Source organism: Xiphophorus maculatus, chromosome 13 (genome assembly GCF_002775205.1).
Source record: "Xiphophorus maculatus strain JP 163 A chromosome 13, X_maculatus-5.0-male, whole genome shotgun sequence".
Lineage (NCBI taxonomy): Eukaryota > Metazoa > Chordata > Actinopteri > Cyprinodontiformes > Poeciliidae > Xiphophorus > Xiphophorus maculatus.
The window spans coordinates 25,119,655-25,146,276 of NC_036455.1; the positions used below are offsets into that span (position 1 = coordinate 25,119,655).

At 38.3% G+C, this 26,622-nt stretch overlaps 1 protein-coding gene, 2 long non-coding RNA genes and 2 other non-coding genes across 5 annotated transcripts; 4 read left to right on the forward strand and 1 right to left on the reverse strand.

The window, feature by feature from the left end:
* The first annotated feature begins 1,364 nt into the window (after positions 1-1,364).
* Positions 1,365-5,384, forward strand: LOC111610658. The gene is made up of 5 exons (XR_002753753.1): positions 1,365-1,683; positions 2,099-2,152; positions 2,942-2,986; positions 3,271-3,301; positions 4,214-5,384. It is a non-coding gene; the product is annotated as an uncharacterized LOC111610658 (long non-coding RNA).
* On the forward strand, positions 2,804-2,871 carry LOC111610672. The gene has a single exon (XR_002753766.1). It is a non-coding gene; the product is annotated as a small nucleolar RNA SNORD52 (small nucleolar RNA).
* On the forward strand, positions 3,028-3,094 carry LOC111610673. Its single transcript, XR_002753767.1, has one exon. It is a non-coding gene; the product is annotated as a small nucleolar RNA SNORD52 (small nucleolar RNA).
* Positions 5,385-6,278: 894 nt separating the features above from the next.
* On the forward strand, positions 6,279-12,680 carry LOC111610570. The gene is made up of 3 exons (XR_002753718.1): positions 6,279-6,496; positions 6,724-7,985; positions 11,264-12,680. It is a non-coding gene; the product is annotated as an uncharacterized LOC111610570 (long non-coding RNA).
* A 5,182-nt stretch (positions 12,681-17,862) lies between these two features.
* Positions 17,863-24,670, reverse strand: ppp1r11 (protein phosphatase 1 regulatory inhibitor subunit 11). The gene is made up of 3 exons (XM_005814353.3): positions 24,352-24,670; positions 23,423-23,531; positions 17,863-21,205 (listed from the first exon to the last, which is right to left on the reverse strand). The coding sequence occupies exons 1-3, from the start codon at positions 24,427-24,429 to the stop codon at positions 21,021-21,023; spliced, it is 372 nt and encodes a 123-aa protein (XP_005814410.1). The 5' UTR covers positions 24,430-24,670; the 3' UTR covers positions 17,863-21,020.
* Positions 24,671-26,622: the final 1,952 nt, after the last annotated feature.

Genomic DNA, 26,622 nt, shown 5'->3' on the forward strand with positions numbered 1-26,622 from the left:
AACAACCAAGTGCCCTTTCATGATTTTTTTCCCCCATTTATTTATTTTTGTGCCTCACGGCTCTCCATATGTTTGTGCCTCTCAACAGAAGTGTTTAGCTAAAAATAAAAATTTAGCAAAATAAATTGATCTGGCTGCCCTCGGTCTAATAAGGACTCTGAATGGATACTCAGTGCCTCTGCCTCCATGTTTTTAAGACATCGGGCCTATGGTAAGGATGAGGGGTGCAAAACTGTGCCAAATTATGGGCAAACTTTTTTTTCCAACATACACTGGTTTGTGAATAAAAACGTAGGTTCTGATGTTGAAGTTAGAAAAACCGTTTCTATTTATTTTCGGAATTGTCCTCACATTAGTGGAAAAAACCCTAAAGACAGAAATGGTTCAGCTGCAGAGAAAATTTCTGACTATAAAATTAATTTTATCAGGTTGCTCCAGTGCTGGACTAAATGCTCGATTCGCTATATATAGCTGCCTATAGGCAGCCTGAATTGGTCCTATTGCTGTAGGTCAGAATCAGATATCTCCTGATATAAAGTTACGTTACCGCGACAGTTACAGCAACACACCTTCATTCGCTTTTATTCTTGTATTTTAAAATACAAGAATACATATATTATTTATATATATTTATAAATTATATATATATATATTCTTTTATTCTTGTATATATATATATATATATATATATATATATATATATATATATATATATATATATATATATATATATATATATATATATATATATATATATATATATATATATATACAACATTGTAGTGGTACGTTATTTGAGGTAGGTCCTGCTGGTATCTAAAAGAAATTTCACTTCTGTTCAACTCTGTGAAAATGATTGAGACCCTGTACAATAATTCCAGATGTTCTGTTTATTATGCTTTATTGTTTTCTAATAATAATCACCTGTTGTGTCAGGCTTTCATGTCATTCTGTAACCCCTTCTTTCTTTTAATATATTCGTTGACTGCTAGTCACTCAATATACTGTACTGTGTACTTGTAAGATTTGGCTGTTTTTAAAATAAAGCTTGTTTTTTTTTTGTTTTTTTTTTTTAAAAAGGTCCTGCTGGTGTACTTGAGTGGAGTCGGGCGTCCCCGTTTTCATGTCTATGGGCGTCACAAGGTTACGTGTTTTAATTCTGCAAGTCGACTTTTCAGAAAAAGTAAAATAGTAAGTAAGAAACTAGATTAGGTTATGGCATTTATGTGACGTTTTATAGTTTTGAAGACCCCAGTTACACAAAAGAAAAAAAGAGCCTTGTAAAAAAAAAAAAAGACCCTGGCATTCCTTAGGACACCTATGACTTTTGCTCTGAGAGGACCCCCGTATATAAACTGCTGACAGCCATGTTTTAGTCTCTGTCCTTTGGTGTGAGATAAGGATACGTACGGAGAGGTTGTTCAAGATTAAAGCCAAAGCAGAGTTCCAATCCTGTGTGAGTCTGTGTGATGCATTGCTTGTGTAAAACACAAGGACCCTCGTTCGGGTTTTTCTTTATTTTCACTGCTAGCTGAAAGAAAATTGCACCATGTGCACCGGCTTCGCGGTCCGAGCACGTGGGCTGGCAAGGACACAAGAAATGGAGGCTGACCAAATGGGGGTTAGTTGATAATCGGTTCATACAACCCGGCTGATTTTGAAGAACAAAGCAACGATCATGAGGTATTCCTAATAGTAGAGAACTTTATCCTTTAGAAAACTTATTTTCCCACTTGTTTGTACGGAAAGCCTTGCTCACGTCACTTCACGTCTATGACATTAGTTAATTAGTGCTTAAACTGGATCGTTCACAAAGCCTTCATACTTAGAGCAAGCCTACTTCACTAAACGGCAACATGGATTTTAATTGAAACAACAACCTCCCCTTTGTGTTGCAACAGATGATCCAATTGTTAAAAATGGCTTTACTTCAGATTGTAAAGCTACATTTTTGCTATTTTGTTTTCAGAAAGTTTTCTGTGTTTTATATAACTGCTTTCAGTTATAAATCTGACTTTGTAAATAAAATGTGGGATTTGATGAGAATTTTGTAGCTGCTAACTAATATATCTAATCTGTCCCATATTTTCTTTTACAGCATCAAGATGGATGCCGAGTGGCTGCTGGTTAAGTCAGTAGTTATTAGGTGATGGTGAGTTACAATGAAATTCAACTTCAGTAGGGCTGGGCAATAGTCATGCTGTTCATACTTATACCCTGCATTATATAGATAGAATACGTTTTCTTTGTTGGGGGTTTTTATTGCCCGTAGTTTGCAGGCATTTTGTTGGTTTTTATCCTTCCTATTTCATTTTTGTGTCTGGAGAAAATCCATGTACACTCAAATTTTTGGTTTTGTTTTTCTAGTGAAATCTACTTATAGCTACAGGAAAAATATGGCTTTTATATGTTTGTTACAACTGTCACTTTGTGACAATAGTATGGTATAAAACAGATAATTTGTTTTATAAATTAAGACAAATTTATACTATTTTTCAGTGCTTGCCCTAGCACTAACAAAATTGAGGTGGATTATCATAATGCTACTCTGAACTTTTATATCTTGAACCTTGGAGCCTAAAGCCTTATTCTCCCCTCTTTGTCATGCATTTCAGCTGCAGTGTTGAATGAGAATCACATCTACTGATGCCATGTCATGCAAATTGCTCTTGTTTGTTAGCCCACAGTTTCCAAGACTGCTTCCATGGTTACTGGAGAAAGGTCCTGTACAAATGTAACTGTACATTTGGATTTGAATATATTGCCCAGCCCTACCACTGAGTTATGTACTGTATTAAAATGCTGTAGTGATGATTCATTAGACTAGAGTCTCTGATAATATGGTGATGCTATTTGAGATTGCACTGAACATGCATCCTGCAAACTTGCAATCCAAACTGATTTAGTAAAAATTTATACTAATTTATTATTATTTTTTCAGGCACCCGTTCGGTGATGTAGCCATAGACAGAATGTCTTGCTTCAGGTAACTCTGGAATCTACAAGCCTTTATTCTATTGGGTTAAGTGGAATGATGATTTTAGACTAGAGTCTCTGAAAAAAACATGAAGTTGTTTTCACAGTACACTGACCACATAACCACAGCTTAATTGCATGCTTTATCCATTAACTGCTTGTGTAGATCACTGCTGGCAATCTTTCAGCATGTGTTTACAAACAGCTTGCAGTAAATGGGCTAAAATACATATTAAATCACTATAGTCCTTTTTAATTAGAATATTATTTACCTATTTTAGTTTCTCCTTATAGATCATCTGCTGTTGTCTGTGGGGATGTTTGGGTAAGTATGTTAACATTAAAATCTGTTGTAATAGTAGAATAAAATTACAACTTGTGTGGAGAACTTGTGTTATCCTGTGCAGTCATGGTCACTTTTAGCTTTAAATTCTGATTAACTTTTAAATCAGAATTTAATGCATTGCTATATTTACGGCAATCAACATTTAATCAGTATTGACTGCAATAGACTTGACACCAAGGCCAGATTGCTCCCCCCATGTGGAAGTAGAGCAAACCTCTGACAAACATGGTTATATGGTGATGGTAGTGAAGCTCACTCGTTTTGAAAAATATTGTGATCATCAAATTGTATGCACTCGATGGCATACAGATGAGGTCATGCAGATCATTGATTCAGGTGTTCTGGAACAGGGATGTGGCTAAAATATACAGGACAGTGGCCTTTGACAACACTGCATCAATTCTGAGTAATAAATTGAATTAAAAATTTCAATATTTGAGTTTTTGTTTTACACTACAAAATTATACAGTGCTTTAAAAAAGGGTTGAAGTAAATCAGCTTTGTGTTGGATGCTTTGGATGGTATGCAAAGCATCTATGAAACAGCGACTGCTCCATGGGTCTGATTGGTCAATGATGATGCACTTATTCGGTTCGACTGATGTTAACTGAAGTTTACTCGCAGCGCACTGAGACAATCAAAACCGCTGGAGCTTAGAGGAAACTGCTAGTTAAACATGTTTTTAGTCTCCTGATCGACTGCAGAATGGGAATAGACATTAGCACACATTGATCAGTTTCAGTTCTTGTTGTACAGAAGGATGTACGCAACCAAACAAGATTTCTTATTTTAAGGTGGGGGTATAAGAATATTGTTTTGCAAAGTTGTAACTTCAGTTTCCAAACATCTCCAAGTAATACATTAACCTTAATGTTTCTTGTCTTCTCACAGGAAGTGAACTCTGAATGAAAGCTAAAGCTTCACTGATCGTCATTCTGGTTATATACAAACTAGAGGGCTGTTTCACAAATCCAGGATAGCGGATTAAGCTGGGATTTTCTGGATATCCTGTCTTAATTAAACCTCAATTCATCTGCATGTATTGATTTTTTTTAATCACCCTGCATTAAAACACCTCTAATTCATTTTGGTATTCAGTCAGGTACTATTATTTTTTACAGTATACCATTAGAAAACACAATTATCAATTTTAAAATGACCCATACGGACTCTGCATGGGTCAAACTGTGTTTCTGAAGAAAGAGTTTCTAAAGACTGCTGTTCTGTATGAAACAAAAATATAAACGTCAAATATTGTTGACATGTGGAGTTAACAACTGTAAATGAGCATTTGCTGACATTTTATTGTACAAAAGTAATATTTCTCCTGATTTGTGTATAATTTTTAATCCAACTTGCTGTCAGTGAGCATTACCCAGTGCATGGGTGAGACATGTCCAGTGGGTGATCAGACAAAATGAGCAACAGCTGGACAATCCTTGGACTGGGGACAATAAAACGCCAACCGAAAATGGAAAGTTTTGTCACAAGTCATAATGCCTCAGATGTCTCAAGTTATGCGGGGCATGCCTTTGGCATGTTGGATGTAGGAACGTCCACCAGAGCAGTAGCTACACGGCTCAATATCCATTATCGAACTATAGGCCGTTTGTTTCTAACAGACTGGCACAACTGCTAATCGACCTCATCACATGTAGGCCATATGTGACAATGCAGAACAAAAGGATCACAACTTAAAGGAGCAGTTAACTACAGGTCAAATTAAAGACGATACTTCCCAGATATTGCACATTGTTATATTTCATTTTGGTCTGTATAAATATCTAGAATGGGGAACAGAACAGAGTAACACAAAGGAATTTGCTGTTAGTTGAACATGTTATAATATTGACTTTCACTGTTAATTTATTAGGTTTATAGTTTTTCATTTGTGAAAATCTCATGTATGATTATGAGAATAATTGGGAAATATATATTTTAGGATAGTTACGTATTCAATTGATCTGCTATCGTTTGCTCTTGTAACGGCAATTTTTCTTTTGTATGATGTACTTCAATTCCTCATAAACCTCAATAAAAAGATGCTGTTTGTTTGGTGTGATGTCTGGTGTACGCAGTTTATTTAGCGTAGCATTAGTGGATCTGTGATGGATTTCATTGGTCTCTTGAAGAAATCTGTTGCCGCACATTCACCTGAATTATTTAAGCCTGGCTTAACAGCTGCACCTCTTGAGCCTGGTTTGGTCTTTGAAACGGATAGAGCCAGAATGAACTGATAGTGCTATGTCAGGCTTTAGCTATCTCTCTTCTCCTGGATTTCTGAATCCTACCTTTGTGAAACAACCTTCAGGCAGCAAGCAACAAAAATGAAAAGGAAATTTTTAAAATCGGGTTGACTTAGCTATATCAGAGTTGTTAATGGTTTGTTGTCCCTGAAGCAACATAATTGTTTTTCAGTGTATGTTGATTGTATGTCAAATAAACACTATTTAAATGTCCCTACCACACAGTGCATACTTTGCTCAAGGTAAAGTATGTCTGAAATAAAGCCTGACATTATTTAAAGTCTATATTTTTCTTCTCTGTGTGTGATTTGGAATGTAGTTGATGCATTTACCTAAATGTTCACAAACTTATAAAGTTGAACAAAGGCAATATAGTAAACTACAAATGCAGTTAACTACCTGGGGCAGCAGCATCAGAATCAGGGACCTAAAAAGACTCAACAGCCTGATAAAGAAGGCTGGTTCTGTTCTGGGGATGACTGGAGCCTCTGAAGATGATGCTAAAAAGAAGGATCCTTCATGAAATCAAGGCGATTATAGACAACTCTGACCCTCCTCTTCATGAGAGGCTGTCTTGGTAAAACTGTAGGACGTCGTGTTAATAGCGACTTCAACGCAACCTTTGGCCAAATTGTAATCTTTGTATTTGGGGTTAAGGGTTTATGTCTTCTGGATTTCATGCCACACAGTCTTCCGGTGACTTTTATTTTGAAGGTTAATCTGTTGTGTCGCCTTCCTGCTGTAAGGCAGTAGACCTCTCTAGTTGGAAATGCGTGGCATTGGTCTTCTTCAGGTTGTCTGTTTAGTTTCTCTTCGACTTCAGGCACTTTAAAACTACACGCCCCATATGTTAAGAATGTAACTGAGGTATCTGAGGGAAAGCGTACAAGGGCAGCAGCAGATGTGATAAGCTAACCTGGCTGAAAAGGTAAGGATTTGGCGCTTTATAAACATATTACCTACACTTAAAGAACACAAAAACCTGAGAGAAAAAAGTTTAAGAGGAAATTTGACATAACTTCGACATTTCTGGCTAAAACTTTCTTGCTAGTTTGTATTAAGTCTTTTACGCCGCTAGCTTGGTAGCTCTGATGTTGACGTGGTACTAGACAACAAAACTATTAAAACTACAAATATTTCCTGTTTTTTTCCCAGGTGTGAGATTCGGAGTAATGCCTTTCGGAATACCAGGAGTCCAGGAAGTTCGTCTCGAGACCCCAAAATTGAACAGTAGCTGGAAATAAGCTTAGCTAGGTGTGATACTGATTTACTGAAAACAACCTGGAGAGCCCACAGTGCTATAAACATAGCAAAACGCTATGTTTATAACTGATGACTGATGGCTTTGTATAGGAGAGATACTGCTTGTCAAGGGCATATTTAGCAATGTACAGAGGCCAAGTCGCCTCTTGAATTGCTGAACGGGTTCAACACGCCTTACGGGTGTGTCTAGCCGGGAACGTTATTTTTGTCCTGGCTTGAATCTTCGAGGTATATTGGCATTAGAGAAACTGCAGGGGGCGATTATCTCTCCAATTCGTTTTGGTTAAACTTTTAATAAGTAATGTCTTCTATAGTGGGAAGAGCGTGGGGGTGGGTGCGCTTCTGGGGTAGTTGTTCCTCACAAAATACCCCAACGTTGTGCCAAAAGCAGCTTGCTAAAGGTAACTGGGGATCTTGGATGTGGGGAGGGTGGAGAAAAGGAAGTGACCAGAGTGCTCTAGGAGAGGAGTACTGGGAAGCACAGGAGAAATTGCAACCTATGGAAAAAGAAGATCTTGGCTCAGGAAAACCAGAGACAGAGCTACAGGTGTCCAGTTGGTGGAGCAAATATCTCCCCACGTCATATCTGTGGTCAAGAAAACCTCCTCAAAGCAGCCTGAGACAAAGGAAAGGTGATGTTGATGGGGACTTTTCTGATTACGGAACCCCTCCCCCGTCTCCCACTCCTTCTCAGCTGACCTCTCCATTCAGATTTTTCACAGATAGCTGGAATTTGGAGATTATACCAGAGCACTATGAGATTTGCTTCAACTTCCTTCGGCATTTGTTTGACCTATTTGTAGTTGCCTTCCTGTGGACTGTGTCCCCTCCTGCCAAACTGATCCTGGAGGTGTTTGGTGTCCAGGGAGCTCTGAGGCTGTGGTTTCATGGCATGGCCATGTTTTTTGTCTCAACAGCTGGAATGGCAGGATTGCTGTGGTTGATTCAGGAGTATCTCCCTCAGTTTGCTTTGATTTATGGCATCATACAAGCATTGGTGATCTCTGTCAGTGTACGACAAAGTGTAATCCTTGGAGTGGAAGAAGACAAAGAAAATATCCAGGAGGTGAAAGAGACTGGTGAAAAGCAAGACACTGCAGACAATGGAGATAAGCTTTTTTCTAAGGAACTGCTGAAGACAAGCTTAGCCTAAGGTGAGCCTCTTCTGAAATCTTCAAATCCTGCCTAATAATAAATGTTACCTATCGGTCTATTTTTAATACACAGAGTAAAACTGAAGCAGTACAACACTATAATTTCTTTCTCACATGAAGAAATATATATCACACCCTACTGTTTTCAGTGAGACTTACCAGTCAACTTTCATGTGACACATGACTCATGTGACAAGCAACGTGTGTAGCAGCTAATGTCTGCCTTCATATCATCAGACATGAAGACATTACAGGTGAAGGCCATAAAATTAAAATATCATGAAAAAGTTGATTTATGTCAGCAATTCTGGTCAAAAAGTGAAACTTGGATGTTTGTTACACACAGACTGATTTATTTCAATTGTTTATTTCTTTTAATGTTGACATTTATAACTCACAACTAATGAAAAGCCCAAATTCAATATCTCAGAAAATGTGAATATTAAGACTAAAAGGAATTTTAGAAATATTGGCCAACTGAAAAGTAGGAGCATGTACAGCACTCAGTACTTAGTTGGGGTTCCTTGTCCCCAGATTACTGCAGCAATTCAAGTAGTTTTTATTACCTTTGCTTGTTTGTGGTACGAAATTCATACTACACAAATAAAGAATAAAGTAATTTATGTGATATATGGATATGTCTATTAAAAGAAAGTGTGTGTGGTAAATAATTTATAAGATGATGCTCAATTAGGTGCAGCTTGAGTTCAGCAGTCTGATGGCTGATTGGTAGAACCTGTTCCTCAGCCTGGTGGTCTTGCTCGGTCTGCACCTCAGCCTCCTGCCTGAGGGGAGCAGCTGGAACGGTCTGTGTGCAGGATGGATGGAGTCCTTCATGAGGGCCCTCCTCCAGCATCATGCTGTGTAGAGGTCCGAGGTGGAGGGAAGGTGCTCCCCACAGTCCTCTGTGCAGCCTTAACCGCCAGTCAGCAGAGTGAAAAGGAGGGGACTCAGCACGCAGCCCTACGTGCTGAGTAGGGCTGCGTGCTGAGCCCTACTCAGCTGCACTGGAACACTGTGCTCCCAGTGCTCCAGTGCAGCTGAATCAGAATCCACAGCACCGTCTCTTCCTGGAGGAGGAGAATTTGGGCTTCTCCCCAGGAGGAGACGGTGTTGTGGATTCTGACGGACTGTTGGTCAGGAAGTCCAGAATCCAGTTCCCCAGAGTGGAACTCAGTTGGAGAGAAGAGAGCTTCTGTGCCAGGATCTGTGGGAATGCTGTGTGACATGGAGCTGATCAGTCTGTGACACTGCTAAGGTGTTATGAGAGTCCAGGTTGCTTTGATTGTGACCTTCAGTTCTTCTGAATTGTTGGATACTGGTAACTTTGGCACTGTGTGCAGGTGAAAAATCCTATTGGAAAATTAAATCTGCATTTCCATAAAGTTGGTCAGCAGCAGGAAGCATGAAGTGTTCTAAAACTTGCTGGTAGATGGCTGCATTGACCTTGGACCTCAGAAAACACAGTGGACCAACACCAGCAGATGACATGGCACCCTGAACCATCACTGACTGTGGAAACTTGAACTGGACCTCAAACAACTTGAATTCCGTGCCTCTCCTCTCTTCCTCCAGACTCTGGAACCTTTTGCATTTCAAAGGAAATGCAAAATGTACTTTAATCAGAGAACATAACTTTGAATCATTCAGCAGTAGTCCAGTCTCTTGTTCAAGAGTGGCTTGACAAAAGGAATGTGACAACTGAAACCCATGTCTTGCATATACCTGTGGTTCTTGAAGGACCGACTCCAGCTGCAGTTCACTCCTTGTGAATCTTCCCCACATTTTTAAATGTTTTTTTTTTCACAATGCTCTCCAGGATGCGGTCATATCCAGATTGCCTGTCCATTTTTTTTCCCCCCGACTACATCTTTTCCTTCCCTTCACCTCTCTATGAATGTGCTTGGACACAGAGCTCTGTACACACTTTTCTTCTTTAGCAGTGACCTTTGAATCTTGCCCTCTTGTGCCAGGTGTCAAAGGTCATCTTTTGGACAACTGTCAGGTCAGTAGTCGTCCCCATGATTGTGTAACCTACAGAACTTTACTCAGAGACCATTTAAAAGCGCTTGCAGGTGTTATCTGATTAGGTTGTGGCACCAGTGGTCTTCAATATCGAACCTTTTCACAATATTCTGATTTTCTTAGATACTGAATTTGAAGTTTTCATTAGTTGTCTGTAATAATCATCAACACTAAAAGAAATAAAAATTTGAAATATATCAGTCTGTATGTAATGAATGAATAAGCAAATTTAACTTTTTGAATCCAATTATTGATTTAAATCAACTTTTTCATGATATTCTAATTTTATGACCAGCACCTGTGGAGTTGATAAACTGATAGAAACATATCAACTGTAGTTCTTGTTGCATCAGTTGTGCTCAGTGACGGATAAGAAAACAGACAGAATTATGTCCAACTATTTTTCCAGGTACATGATTTCTTTCACTTGATTGGCTTATACAGATGCTTTTGAGGTTTATCCCACCCCTATGTATTTGAAATACATCATATTTGCATAATCACTGTGGGCAGAGTCTCTCTCATGTTGTAGCCCAGATCATTTGATATTTTTAAAGTATTTAAGTTACAACAGAAATTAGTAAATAGTGTGGCCAAACACCTTAAAATGATCATCACTTTATTACTGTTGAACCGTAACAGATGGCATTATTAAACTAAATTGAGCAAAAACGTTGAACAGAGTAAAAATCAAGTTGCTTATCATAGTGCATTCAGGTACCACTTTACAAACATCTGTGGAAATGTTATACATAATTTATATTTATCTCATGTTTTCCCACTGTAAAGAGCAATTGACAGTCTATCAAGAATTTAAAGAATTGGAAATTCTCTATAAGGTTTACAGAAAAGTGGTCATTTTAGTAACAGTTGGTCTAAAAAACAAAGGAACAGCTAAGTAAACCTTTATTAAAACATTTTTCTAAACTTCAGCTTCTAAAATCCTTATAAATTTGTTTAACATATACAGTCCTTCAGTTTATTGTCTTTTAGCTGTAACCATGTGGTATGGTTCTAGTTACGGAAGCTATTTTAAACCCAGACTCTGCAAACCATTTGTTGATTTATTTAATGTACCAAAAGCAACAAATGAATATGTAGAGAACTGAAGTCTGTCAGCGGTTGTGATCAGTTTAGGTTTCCTGATTTAAATGCTGAAAAGGATGTTCACTTTTATACCTGTCTTGAACTCTTCTGGACTCTTTGCTGCAGACTAATTGTGTTTTCATCCATGAAATTTGTCTTTTCCACAGGTGATGCAGGAATCCAGCTGCTTCAGCCTTTCTCTAAATGTTTGACTCCACAGACACTGACAGATTGTGTATACCACTAAATTCATTAGTTATAATCATAGTTCACTTTGATTTAGTTTGGAGAAGTTGTTTCTCTTTGTTTTGCCTGAAATAGTGTCTGTATTCTGCAAACATCTACTCATCACCGTGAATGTTTATAATCCAACTGTAAATGCTGAGAATGCTGGGTATATGAGTGTTGAGGAGATGCTACTGTATGTCAAATAACAGTCTAGAAAATAGCCAGGACTTGGTGCCTGTACTGATATTTACATTTAATTTGTTTCCGTTTACTATTCTCATTGGCTCTCAAAAGTCTACTCCCACTTATTAAAATACCCATTATTGTGATGTGAAAAATATGATCATGGTAAATTATTTAAATATTTTCCACATAATGACATATGTGCTGCACAGTTCAAGTGGATAATAAACAAATGTGTTAAAAGGAAAAGTATAAAAGGTGCAATAACCCAGTTGCAGAAGTGTGTTTGTTTCACCCTTTTCTTTGCACAGTTAAATCCTTTGTCCCCTCTGCAAATTATGGCTTTAGCTAAAGGTGGAGAATGTTTGAAATGATTTATCATTGTCTCACTTTACATCACAAAACCCTGCTGATGTAACAGGTTTGTAGACTTTTAAGAGCCACTGTGATGAATCAGCTGTAAGATTTGAAATTGAAACAAATTAACAGGAAAAATTCATAAGACGCCAACATACACTCCAAATGTAAATCATCACCTTGCCTCTTATTAATCTTACTTTCCACAAGGTGACATGCAATTAAGACATTTTAGGATTGCTAAGCAAAGGATTTACTGAAGGTGAATTTGCAAAGCACTAACTGCATATTTAGACTCACTACAACTTGTAGTGAGACTAAATACTCACTACAAGTTGAGTATTTTGTACAAATTGTAGTACAAGCACCACAACTTGTACAACTACAATCTTAAAATAATCTGAAAATATCGAGCTCCTCTGCCTTCTCCTAATGTTTCCAACACCACTCTGGCAGAAACAAGCAATCAGCCTGGAGGAGGGTCTCTGTGCTGTCAATCACACATGTGCATGCAATTCTCTCTGCTATATCTTCTTCTCAAGAGCACAGCCTGCCATGAATGCCAAGGCTTGTTAGCATTCATGGCAGCAGATAAACAGTTTTCCTTTAATGTTAAGTTGTTTCTCCACCATTTGCACATTGAGTTGCGCATACACAAGCATGGTTGACAGTGCTAAGACACTCCTCTTTCTGGTTTTGAATGAAAGCAGTGCATTTCTTTAGATGCCAATAGCAGTACAGGAAGGAGGTGGAGGAGATCAGTTCTTTCACAGATTATCTGTCTTACTGTCATGACATGTGCAACTTTTTTTTTATTTTATTTCAACAAACAAAACTTTTTGGTTTTTTTTAGAAAAAAAATGAAAGTTACATATTTCTGCTTTAAAAGTCTGTTTAACAAAAGGCGGCAATCCAGTAGAGCCTTAGTCTTGAACATCTTATTTTTTCCTGTTACTACACTCTGGTATTAGAACTTTAACACTACACACTTCAAACTAGATTTTTTTTCTTGTGATGTATTTTGTTGGACTGCGGTTTCATGTAACGGTACCTTTGCTGTTGTGAATTTCAGACTTTAGTTCAGGAATTGAAAACCTATGAGGCATTTGGAGCATCTAGTACATACATTCCAAAACATACTGTTCATATAATCTAAATATGTCTTTTATTTTCTATTGATTACATATTTGGATTATAATAACAATATAGATTATGTGGAAATACATGATTGGTTCATTGTTTTCCAAGCTACAGAGAAACTAGCTTTACCTGAAATAAATTCTGCTTTCTCAACATTTTAAAGGGTGCCTTGAACTTAATTTTTGAATATATTAAAGTATTGGTTCTTAAATGTTTCATTTTCACATGTTTTTTCAAAACAGGTTTTTACTGTTGAATGTTAAAGCAATTGTCTTTTTCAGAATTATTAAACTAACAAACAGCACAGTAAAGTATTGTTGATTCTTCATGTTGACTCAAAGGCACCAAAATGGAAATTAATAATATAATCTGGTTTTATTGCATGATTCCACTCCGCCGCGGCTCGGGCGGTTGCTGAGGCAAAAACTCGGGCGTGGGAGGAGTTTGGAGAGGCCATGGAGAAAGACTTCCATACGGCTTCGAGGCGATTCTGGTCCACCATCCGGCGTCTCAGGGGGGGGAAGCGGTGCAGCACCAACACTGTTTATAGTGGGGATGGTGTGCTGCTGACCTCTACTCGGGACGTTGTGGGCCGGTGGGCGGAGTACTTCGAAGACCTCCTCAATCCCACCAACATGCCTTCCACTGAGGAAGCGGAGCCTGGGGACTCTGGGTTGGGCTCTCCAATCTCTGGGGACGAGGTCACCGAGGTGGTTAAAAAGCTCCTCGGTGGCAGGGCCCCGGGGGTGGATGAGATCCGCCCGGAGTTCCTTAAGGCTCTGGATGTTGTGGGGTTGTGTTGGTTGACGCGACTCTGCAATGTCGCATGGACATCGGGGGCAGTTCCCCTGGATTGGCAGACTGGGGTGGTGGTCCCCCTGTTCAAAAAGGGGGACCGGAGGGTGTGCTCCAATTATAGAGGGGTCACACTCTTAAGCCTCCCTGGCAAGGTCTATTCAGGGGTCCTGGAGAGGAGGGTCCGTCGGATAGTCGAACCTCGGATCCAGGAAGAGCAGTGTGGTTTTCGTCCTGGTCGTGGAACACTGGACCAGCTCTACACCCTCGGCAGGGTCCTGGAGGGTGCATGGGAGTTCGCCCAACCAGTCTACATGTGTTTTGTGGACTTGGAGAAGGCGTTCGACCGTGTCCCTCGGGGAGCCCTGTGGGGGGTTCTCCGGGAGTATGGGGTACCGGGCCCTTTGATACGGGCTGTCAGGTCCCTGTATGACCGGTGTCAGAGTCTGGTCCGCATTGCCGGCAGTAAGTCGGGCTCGTTTCCGGTGAGAGTTGGACTCCGCCAGGGCTGCCCTTTGTCACCGATTCTGTTCATCACTTTCATGGACAGAATTTCTAGGCGCAGCCAAGGTGTTGAGGGGGTCCGATTTGGTGGCCTTAGGATCTCATCTCTGCTTTTCGCAGACGATGTGGTCCTTTTGGCTTCATCAGATCGTGATCTGCAGCTCTCGCTGGAGCGGTTCGCAGCCGAGTGTGAAGCGGCCGGGATGGGGATCAGTGCCTCCAAATCCGAGGCCATGGTCTTGAGCCGGAAAAGGGTAGAGTGCCTTCTCCGGGTCAGGGGGGGTGTCCTGCCCCAAGTGGAGGAGTTTAAGTATCTCGGGATCTTGTTCACGAATGGGGGAAGAAGGGAGCGGGAGATCGACAGGCGGATTGGCGCAGCGTCTGCTGTCAAGCGGGCGCTGTACCGGTCCGTCGTGGTGAAGAGAGAGCTGAGCCAAAAAGCGAAGCTCTCGATTTACCGGTCGATCTACGTTCCCACCCTCATCTATGGTCATGAGCTTTGGGTCATGACCGAAAGAACGAGATCGCGGATACAAGCGGCCGAAATGGGTTTTCTCCGTAGGGTGGCTGGGCTCTCCCTTAGAGATAGGGTGAGAACCTCAGTCATCCGGGAGGGACTCAGAGTAGAGCCGCTGCTCCTTCACATCGAGAGGAGCCAGTTGAGGTGGCTCGGGCATCTGGTCAGGATGCCTCCTGGACGCCTCCCTGGTGAGGTGTTCCGGGCACGTCCCACCGGGAGGAGGCCCCGGGGAAGACCCAGGACACGCTGGAGGGACTATGTCTCTCGGCTGGCCTGGGAACGCCTCGGGATTCCCCCGGAGGAGCTAGAAGAAGTGGCTGGGGAGAGGGAAGTCTGGGCCTCCCTTCTGAAGCTGCTACCCCCGCGACCCGACCTCGGATAAGCGGAAGAAGATGGATGGATGGATGGATGGATTCCACTCTTAGCACTTTTCCTTTGTTTAGCACGAGGATATGGAATTATTTAGAACTGTGTTGATGCTTGCAAGACATTGAAGCCTGTCCAGTGAAAGTTATACGTCATTGTTTTCAGGGCCAATAATACACAATAAAGTTGGTAATAAAAACTAGTGTTCAGTATTTTCCTGAGCACAAAAGTAATTGGATTAAATTATTGTAATGTGTGGTAGCAAACTATTGGCTATACACTGTACCTTGAATTTTTGTTGGACTTTTTTTTATAAATCACAAAAGGCCTGCTTATAGAAAGTGTATTTTTCATGTTCTATAAATATTCCAAAGGTGAATGTAAGTGTTCCTGAGTAAAACTGGAAGGAAAATTTAAAGTAAACCTTTAAATTTGTCTCACAGATAAGCCTATTGTAGCCTTTTCTCCACCTAAATTTCTCCCAACTGTTTCAGTACATTTAGGACAGACAACATCCAAGGGTCTGTCTATGCTAACCTTTTTTTATGTTTGCTTGTGGTTGTGAAACTTTTTTTTTTTTACAGTAAAACTAAGACCCAAGATATTTTTAAATGAGCACCATTGCACCTTGCAAGTGTAGATCACTATAGGGAGAGCCTCACTATTGGCTGCACTGTGAAGTTAACTGATGGACCTTAGAGAAGTACAATATGTGCTTTATGTTGTTCTGTAATATCTGCATATGAAAGATGTGAATACTTTGTAATTAAAGTCAATCTTGCTTTAGATTTACTTATTTTCTGGTTTCTGATTTTCTGTTATTGAAATTATGCACAAAGTGGAAAAAATTATATTTCAGACCATTTTTTTTAAAACAAATTCATAGCTTTTAAAGTTACATAATGCAGAAAAAAACCCTTCCTCTTCACAATACCTCAGAGATTTTGCATGGGGTTAGGTCAGGTGAGTTTGCTGGCCAATTAAGAACAGGGATGCCATGGTCCTTAAACAAGGTACTGGTAACTTTGGCACTGTGTGCAGGTAAAAAATCCTATTGGAAAATTAAATCTGCATTTCCATAAAGTTGGTCAGCAGCAGGAAGCATGAAGTGTTCTAAAACTTGCTGGTAGATGGCTGCATTGACCTTGGACCTCAGAAAACACAGTGGACCAACACCAACAGATGACATGGCACCCTAAACCATCACTGACTGTGGAAACTTGAACTGGACCTCAAACAACTTGAATTCCATGCCTTTCCTCTCTTCCTCCAGACTCTAGAACCTTTTGCATTTCAAAAGAAATGCAAAATGTACTTTAATCAGAGAACATAACTTTGAATCATTCAGCAGTAGTCCAGTCTCTTGTTCAAGAGTGGCTTGACAAAAGGAATGTGACAACTGAAACCCATGTCTTGCATATACCTGTGGTTCTTGAAGGACCGACTCCAGCTGCAGTTCACTCCTTGTGAATCTTCTCCACATTTTTAAATGTTTTTGTTTCAAAGTTCTCAGAATGCAGTCTCCTAATGCTGGTAGAAATTTTTTTCAACCACGCCTTTTCCTTCACTTCACCTCTCCCTCTATGAATGAGTTTGGACACAGAGCTCTGTGAACAGCCAGCCATGAGCTTTTGTGACTTGCCCTCTTGTGCCGGGTGTCAATGGCCGTCCATTGGACACCTGTCAAATCAGCAGTCATCCCCACGATAACCTAAAAAACTAGACTGAGACCATTTAAAGGCATTTATGTGTGTTTTGGACTAATTAGGTGTGTGGCACCAAGTCTCTTCAATACTGCCCCTTTTCAAAATATTCTAATTTTCTGAAATGCTGAATAAGGAGTTTTCATTAGTTGTCAGTTGTAATCATCAACAATAAAATAAATAAACGTTTGAAATATATCAGTCAATGTGTAATAAATACATATTATATACAAGTTTCACTTTTTGAATGGAATTACTGACATAAATCAACCTTTTTTCTGATATTCTAATTTTATGACCAGCACCCATATTTATGCAACCAGATTATTTAAATTTTTTTATTTTATGTTTTTCCCCTTGAAAGATTTCAGCTTGTTTCTCTATTTCTTTGTACCTTTTCCACATTAAAGGTGGAAAAATGTTGTGAAATTATTTGTCTTGCGGAAATTTTTTTACATCATGAAAACCTGGCATTTGAACAGAGGTGTGTTGACTTTTTGTATTCACTGTATGTTGTAATGCTGACAACAGGAACACCTCAAAATGGTACACAGTAGGTAGTTGACTTAATTTATAGCATGAACGTGTTGATAGAATGCAAGCCTACTGGAGCGTCCCTCCATAAAACTGGTGGTTTATAGAATGTAGGTGTAGGTGAGAAGATCTTCACCATTCCTTTTCATGGTACGATGATGTTGTATTTAGGTAAACCGGACAACAGAAATTATGCTGAATGTAAGTGAAAAAGTGAATACTTCTGTATATGCTGTGGAACTATTTCAGCTCAGGAATGAACTTGTATTAAACCAGGAATAAACTAGACAAGTTCTTTTGGAACCAAAAAATGTAAACACTTAAGCCTTGTTGATTGTGAGATTATTTTAGTTTTAATAAGTAAGTACCTCTATAAAGAGTTTTATCTGCTGTATTTTTATCTTATGCAGAAGCTTTGTAACATTGATACTAAAAGTCAGAGGACTGAAACAATTTTATTATGGTTCATCATGTTTCACACCATTTTAGGATAAGTTTAAAATTTTTTACTTATGTCATGATACCAGAGGGAACACGTTGATACATAGGTTGTAACTTTAATCACAGTTCAAAACTTGATTTCACATTATATCTCCTCCTTTATACTAACAATATATACAGGAAGGTGAGTTACCAGTACAAGAACGATGTATGCACTGAAGTCAGTTTGTAGAGATGGTACACAAAGTGATATAAATGAGCTGACATAGCCTCACATATCAAACTGTGCAAAGACGAAAATGGTGAGTCATGACAGTAGTCACAGCAGAGAAAGAAAGAAGCAGTCAGACCTTTCCTTCTGTTCTAAATGCAGACATCTGTGAAAGAGTTCCACTAGTTCAGTGAAGGATCTTTGATTGTTCAAGTCACAGTAATAAAACTCAGACAACCTGTAAAGCCCAGCACTAAAAACACAAGTGCAGAGTATTTCTCTACTGCTTGCTGGTGGTAGAGAAATACTCTGATGGCAGCCTACAAGTTTGTCATTTTAGAAACAAAGACGACAGATACTTCCTGGTCACCCATTCTTTATATTATTTGTAAACATCCAAACTCCCTCTCACAATCGCTGCTCCATTAAAATCCTGTAAAACTGGTGGACACAATGAGTTCTCCTCAGATTTAATCCAAATTCAACATGAATTTATTGATGATTACCTACTGACAGACCTTACAGTTAGAATTTTTCATTGTTTAAATGTATTAGGTCAGACCTCCCTTCTTCATGCTAGTTTAAAACATTTTTCATATTCGAAAGAGATGAGCCATATACACTATGTTTAGTGAACTATTATCAACAAACTAAAACATAGAAATAATGGTTATTAGAATGTAAGCAAAAGCAATCAGCTGCTCGTCTCAGTGATCCGTTCATCTGCATCTGATGAAATTGAGCCAAAATGACAACTCAAAGCCCAAACTGCATGTCCCTAAGAAACAGTTGGACTAAAAAAACAGAAGTATTCAACTAATCGTCCTGCACCCAACTGAAACTAACATGAGCACTGGAGCTCAAATTAAATTCTTTTTGAACTTTATTAGAAATATAACGACCACTAGTTGAGAATTGAAATCAAGACATACATTAAGCACAAGGGCTGGAAAAAATTAAAACTGCTCAGAAACTCCCTGGATATTTCTGGATCAATGCATATCACAATTCAGAATTTCATAAATACAAAGCTTATGCCATGTTCAATAAAAACTGATTTACATAAAAAATAAAACACAAACATAAAAACTGATGTGTGCATTTGGTAGCTCTGTAAGCAGAGGTTATATGGCAGTAGGTAAAACGGAATTAACAGTAGCTTTTATCAGTTTATAATCACAGGAATATATGCTTACAATCAAAAAGAAAAAAGATATTTTCAATCATTTTTCTCTCCCAAAAACAATTTTATTTATTATTGCAAAACTAAAAAATAGATTGTCATCAGTTATGGGAAGGCCAGTGTTCCGGTCTGATTAAGTCCAACTTACCAACATAATTTTGATTTTCTGAAAGTTCTTCAGTTGCAGTTCAAAATTTAAGCTTGCAGTGAGTTGCTTGATGCCAATGGAAAGTGTGTGTTTTTTCAGTGCAGTGGTTGAATGGGAATAAAAAGCGACCTTTATTTGAGTCAGAAGGCATTTTCCCCTCAGGTCTTGCTGCTATGACAAATGTCCAAGAAAATCTGATTTTAATAAGAAATGAATCAAGTAAATATTGTCAAACTACATCATGCCTTGTGGAACAGTGAATACTTAAGATTTACATGTTGTGAGAGCTCTACAGACAGGTTTGACCAGGGGAAGAAAAACAAACCAACTTTGCTCATTGTCATCTTATGAACTTAAATGAACTGAAGATATGAAATAATTGTATGTGTAGGTAAATATAAAGTGATTTCTAAAACAAAACCAAAAATAAATGATTAAAAACTGACTTTTAATTATGTTTAATATGCTTTTATGATAGGTGGAGACAACAGAAGCTATCATTGGTTTCAATCAGAGAAACGGTAAATACTGCTCACAATACTATAGATTTGTGTATGTCCAGTCTGTTAAATTTCCCGTACTTGCGGAAAGATAGTAAAGCAAATCCACATCAAAATATAATGGATTGCGTGTATTAACCCAAGAAAAAAACAGCATAAACTGAGACCAGCAAATAAATAGAATTATAATGCCATCAGTAGTGTACAATGCAACCTGCAGCCCATCTATCTCTTCATGGTTTGTTTCAGACACCTTACAGTCAGAAAGTCCGATGCGCTGCTGGAGATATGCAGCTTAGCTCAATATTTTGCTGAAATGACAAAGTGACTTTTTAGATCTGCATGGATCTTATTATAATAACTTTCCATTAGTGTTAAAAGTTGTTTCTAAATCTCTGAAAAAACAACATTTTTGCACTCAACTGCAGTTTTATAACAGTTTAATCAGTAAAAAGTAAATTACTGAATGCACTAATGTGCTGAACAGCAATTGAACGTTCTCTGTTTTCTAACATATTACAGTCAGAACAACTGCTTTACATAAAAGTTTGCCAGAATAACAAGTTTTCTTCTCATTATCTCAATTTATATCCACCCACACGACAACATTTGAGGCTAATGTATGTTTAAAAGCAGTGGATTGAGAATCTAACAAGAAAAGGAATGAAAAGAGAAAAAACATTCTACCAGTATATTCATGCAATGAAAATGCAGCAGCCGCAGTTTTTGATGTGCCTTTTGTTCCTGCCGACATTGGTTTAAACTGAGCAAGTCTCAGGAATCTTGTCTTCGAGAGTGAAATCATACAGAAACACAAACAATCCATTATGGAACATTTAATTACTCTGAGCTACTCATAAAATGAGCTGCTCATTTTATGAGTAGCTCATTTCAAACCCCTGAGCTGCTGAGGGAAAGATGATTTAATAGTAACGCCCCACTCGGGATGCTTTCTGCTTTTGAGCAGAACAGCAGTAAGAAGTTGAAGCTGTGCTCCAGCAGCTGGAACTTTCTGACTTCAAGTTTGTCTGTAACTCTCTGAGGAAACTAAACTAAAACTACAGAGCAGTTTGTAATATGGAACCCTCCCAAACACACTTTGTGTTGCACGTTAATGGTTGTGTGTCCCTCCAGCACTTGGAGGTGCTCTGGTTCCTTCATCAGGCCTCTGTCCGTGTCCTTTCCTGCCGTGGCCCAGGATGCAGTTGGCACTTCCACACCCTTCGTCGTCATCATCTCCCTCACTTTCAGAGGATGATTCTCCAAACTGTCTGGGCTTTTCATAAATACAGCAACCTGGAACACAACATGCAGCTGGATCAGGATGGATATAAAAAACAACCATTCCACGTTTTACAGCCAAGATGTGCTCATATAAACATTCAATAAGTGACAAATTTAGCATCACTACAACATAAATACCCCTCACCTTCTCCAAAAAGCCCCCCCAAGGTTGATCATTAATTTCTTGGGACAACATTCACTGTGGTATTGTTCTGATAAGCTTTTGCAACATCACAAGATTTATTTCCATCTAGTGTTGCATTCATCTTTCACCATGGTCTTATATTGGTGATGGAAGAGTCTGACCACAATACAAATCCTTCTTCAGCACATCCCAGAGTTTCTCACTGGGTTAAGGTGTGAAGTCTGATGTTCCTGCTCCCTGAACCACTACCTTCCTGGAACATGGTCATGACATCAGGCAAAAGAAAAGCCACTGACGGAACAACCAGGGCATTCCTGATCTCCAGGTAGTCAGACGACCTCATAATGTTGCTGAAGCTGAACCTGACCAAGTGCAGTGACCCCAGAGCGTGCTGCCTTCACAGGCTGCTACAGTAGACACTAGGGATGATGGGTCATCACTTCATCTGCCTCTCTTCTTACCCTGATGTACCAAAGATTCTAGAAGAAGGTCAATCTGAACTCAGACCACATGACTTTCTTTCAATCTTTATGCTTCCTTGCCAATTGAAGCCTTTTTCTCCAGTTAGTCTCACTGATTAGTGGTTTTTCTATGGCTACACATGTTCAGATGATATCTTGGTTCTCCACACCTCTCTCATCACACATTAAACACATCAGTCAGAAGGCCAGCAGCTTCTACAACCTTCATGCTGGCATCGCCCACAATCTGTATGTGTTCAGAGAATCAAATGCCAACATCTTCCTCTGACTAATCACTGAAATGACATACTAGTGCAGCCAGTAAATGTTCCAGTTCTCATTTTAAGTCCTTAACTATAAATACACTTTTTAAATCATGGGGATTTGGGATTTTTTATTTCTTGCTGAGAAATGGTAAAAAGATGGAAATTATTGTCATTTTAATGGAATGTGTTCTTCAAATTCCTGTTTTTGCCATATTATTCCTGCCAGGTTGTGGTGGAGATCCTGTTCTGGCCTTTAAGCATAAATACATCTGCGTCCTGGTGGACTATGACTAATTTACTTTTGAATGTCACAAAAATAGATTTGCAAAATGTATCATAATGCAGTCTAAGTTGTTGATGCCCTGGTCCAGCTAGGCCTTTTCTTTCTTAGTTTGTAAATGGTTTAATTATAATTTACTAAATAAAAAAACAGTTTAATTGTAGGTGATTTTATCGTCCACATTAATGATGTCACTTGGAATGTAGCTCCACTGTTCATAACCATCACATTTGAACCACATGTTTCTGGTGTCTCTCATCACATCTATTTACATGTTGAGTACATTTATATTGGAGCCATTCACAAAACGTTTAAATATTTATTCCAAAACAGCAGCAGCACCTCCTGACCTCACTAGGGACAAGGGTGTTAGAAAATGGATGGATGGAAAAGCTGGCTTCAAAACAGAAACTCTAGATGGTTATTTGTGACTTTATTTTACCTAGATAACTGTAACACACTTTTCAAATGCATCAACAAATCCACCCAGAATATTGCTAAAATTAGAAATTTTCTGTCCAGAAATGGCACAAAAAAACAGTCGGTGCATTTGTTAATTACAAAGCAAGAATTTCATAATCCTCTGCAACCAAGAAGTCCAAAAAATGAGGTTAAAATAGTTCAGGTGAGCCAAAGCCCTTGGGAAAAAACTGAGTACCATATTTTTTATATTTTTAACTTACGTTTTAGTCAAAAGACTAAAACTAAAACATTTGCTGTCAAAATTAACACTGCTCTCCTTCATTTCATTCTTCTATATGAGAATCAGAATATACTTTATTGATCCCCAGTGGGAAATTGCTTATTTGTTGTCTATCTACTCCATCCAAAGTGTTATCTATAAGCAAACACAAATTTAACCATAAGTGATGTAAAATGTATATATATATATACATTAGTTTGATATATGTAATTTAAATATTTCCTAGATGTGACAAAAATAAATCAAATAAAATATTAAGTCTGTACATGGAAATATGTTAATCTATATTAGACCATTAGACTATACTAGACCATCAAATCCGTCATTTCTGCCAAATAACACTTTGCTGTTTCCCATAAGCTATTTAAACTCACACTTAGAAGATCGTCTTCCCAGGTGCTCATTGTCAACTGTGTCACTGGACCACTCCACCTTCTTCTCAGTCTTCCTCTTCCTCAGCTTGATTGTCAAGCTTCGTCCTTCCTGTAAAAAAGAAATAAACTTCCATATTAATGTCCAGTTACTCCAGTACTAATTTTTAAAATCAGGCAACAAATTCAAACTAGAAACAATATTTTAATCATAATATTACTTTGGTAAGGAATAGTTGCTAGTTTTTTTTAAATTACATAAGTGTCAATGCAATTTAAAATAGATTAGTAAAAGATACTTTAAAACGTTAATCACTTGGTAATATAACACTTCTTTCTAACTAGATCAATCTGTGCTGCAATTTATCTGTGATCTTAATATGTTGTGAACAGACTATCACACAGTGACATTGAAAATATATTAATAAAGAGTAACAATGAGAAAGACCATATTTTTATTAGCTGACCAATAGTAAAAAGTCATCTTTCGTTAGCAACAACAGTGCTTATAGGCCTTCTCTTACTGGCGGTTCGGCTGAAAGGCGTGTGGACTGAGGTATCGCTAGCTGGGTACCGATACCATTAGACAATATTGTATCAGTACCAGAATTTTATATCATGACCAGGGTAGTCATGAAATCCGTCCGAACACACCCACAGAACCGCATGAGCAACCTGTAAAGCTGCTCATGCCCACTATGTTGCATACCGACCTTAATTCATGGTCACTGGTTTTAACACGTATCTAGCGTTTAGTAATTAGGACTAAATAATAACGGCAGCATCAGGCTTCGTAAATTACTAAAGAGCGGCGAGTTATTGGCTTCTTTTGTCACCTTCTAACATGAACACGGGCCTTGTTAGCAGTAATGGGTGGTTAGGTACATTACAAATCAATTACCCAACAACCCAATGCGTTTTTAAGCATTTACCTGCTGTGGAGGCGGCGGTGTATTTGTCTGAACTGTCTCGGTTATCGTCTCACTGGATGTTCCGGGAACCTCCGCCATCCTTTTAGCTGCTCTGCTAACGCTACCGTTAGCTTATTTTAAGATCCAAACCAACTGGAATCCGGCCTCTCTGAGGTGGAAGTTGTAGGTAAGGGGCAAGTTGGGAATGACCCTACTTGGTAAACTCACAAAATGCCAATTAAACGATTAATATGAACCAGAAGACTGTGGATTTCTACAGATATACGCTTGAGACTACACAAGTTGCAAAAAAAGAAGAACCTGACTTGAACCGGATGTAGATTCTTCTTCTTCTTGAAATTTATTGGCGGTTGGCAAAAAAACATTAGGTGAGCATTACCGCCACCAACCGGTAAGGAGTGTGGACCACATCTCCCAACCTCTCGCCAGTCGACAGTTGGAGATAGGCACCAGCCCCCTCCCGATGTCAATGGAATAAGGGTGTAAGAACATTGATGGATGGATTAACATGCATTGGTGGGCAATTCCATTAATATTTCAGTCAGGCATTCATATGTTTCAACTCATTTCAGAGATTTCAAATATAATTGGAATTCAGATTTAAAAAATGTTTAAACTGGGGGGATCTTAGCACTATTTATGAATAAAGAATTTTGCCAGACTAAATATCAGATTACAACAGAGTTGTATTGTTTTATTTTTTAATAACACTCCAAAAGTTACCACATCTCTAGAAATAGATGCAGGAAGTACAATTTTTGGTTTGATCCACCTTTCTAAGCAATTCCAAAAACATTTTGGTTTGATTGCATTCATAGAAGACATGGTCTATTGTTTCAATGTCACTTTCACATAATAAGCATTTATTTTCATTAATATTAAAGCAACTTCTTAGTAGCTCTTTAGAGGGGGAAATTGCATTAAAAAATTTAAAGTGTGTTTCTTTAGCCTTTAGTTGTATAGGGAGTTTCAAATATAGAGTTCTTAACCTTTCAATTGATTTTTTGTTTCAAATTTGCAATAAATGTTTCATCCATCCATCCATCCATCCATCCATCAACACCTTTTGTTACACCTTTATCCCATTTATTGGGTCAAGAAGAAGGGTAGGGACAGATACAGGAAATCCTTCCTGCCACATGCCATCTCACTGTACAATAAAAGCTAAATCATTGTTCTGCACTAATCAGTCCAATTTTGCACAACTGCAATGTGGCACAATTACTGTACATATACTTACATATACATATCTGCATTTTTTGAATTTTGCAAGGACTGCTCTTAAGTTGCTTTTTATATTAACAGCATTTTATATTTTTATAATTTATAGCATTTTATATTTTATATTTTATTTTTTGTTTTATCTACAACTACTACTCAGTGGTAGTTGTTATTGTGTCTTGTCTCTATGCTGTAACTGCGAAGTAATTTCCCTGCTGGGATGAATAAAGTACTTCTATTCTATTCTATTCTATTCTATTCTATTCTATTCTATTCTATTCTATTCTATTCTAAGAAGGGTGCTGGTGCCTATCTCCAGCTGTCACAGGGTGAGAGGCGGATTCGCCCTGGACAGGTCGCCATTCCATCGCAGTTATTATAATAAGAATGTTATTTTTATTTTGTTTTCCCAGGGAATAAAATTTTGTTTAGACAGCTTCTAATTGTGTAGTTATTGAATTTTTGATCAGTGAATGATATTCCATTAATAGAAGGATTTGGTAATTGTGGGGTTATAGGATATTATATTTTTAATCTGAATAATAAATTGTTAAACAATCTGGTAAATTCAGCTTTTTGGGGAAAATAATTTATATTTTGCACAGAATTGTTCATACTTTAACATGCAGCCATTATCATTCATTAAGTGTATGCTTATGGATGGAAAAGACCAAATGCTCTTTTCCATCCATTCTTTGTAAAATAATGACTTATTGTGAAGTAGTATGAATCTGTTATTCCATATGACAGTGGAGTTTGGCGAGTATTTATATACATTTTCATTTTCTAGTATAGTGACACTTGTTTATGTGTCACTATAAACAAGTGACACATAAACAAGTGTCACTTGTTTATAACAACTATCATTCATGATAGCTGAATGGGCAATTTATATATGCTGAAATCGGCTAGAAGTAGCAGTTTATGAAGTCATTTAACAAAACTATATATTTATTTGTTAAATATATAATTGGGAACACAATACCAAAATAATTGAGAATTTTTGAATCCATCCATTTCCTTATGCCCTTATCCCATTGGGTTCGGGAG

What these genes read in the sequence shown, in the direction of transcription:
- ppp1r11 (XM_005814353.3), bottom strand. Translation starts at nt 24,429, where the DNA reads ATGGCGGAGGTTCCCGGAACATCCAGTGAGACGATAACCGAGACAGTT. An exon ending in CACCGCCGCCTCCACAGCAG is followed by an intron (nt 23,532 to 24,351) that starts GTAAATGCTTAA and finishes TCTTTTTTACAG; the next exon opens with GAAGGACGAAGCTTGACAAT. An exon ending in GGGAAGACGATCTTCTAAGT is followed by an intron (nt 21,206 to 23,422) that starts GTGAGTTTAAAT and finishes GTTGTGTTCCAG; the next exon opens with GTTGCTGTATTTATGAAAAG.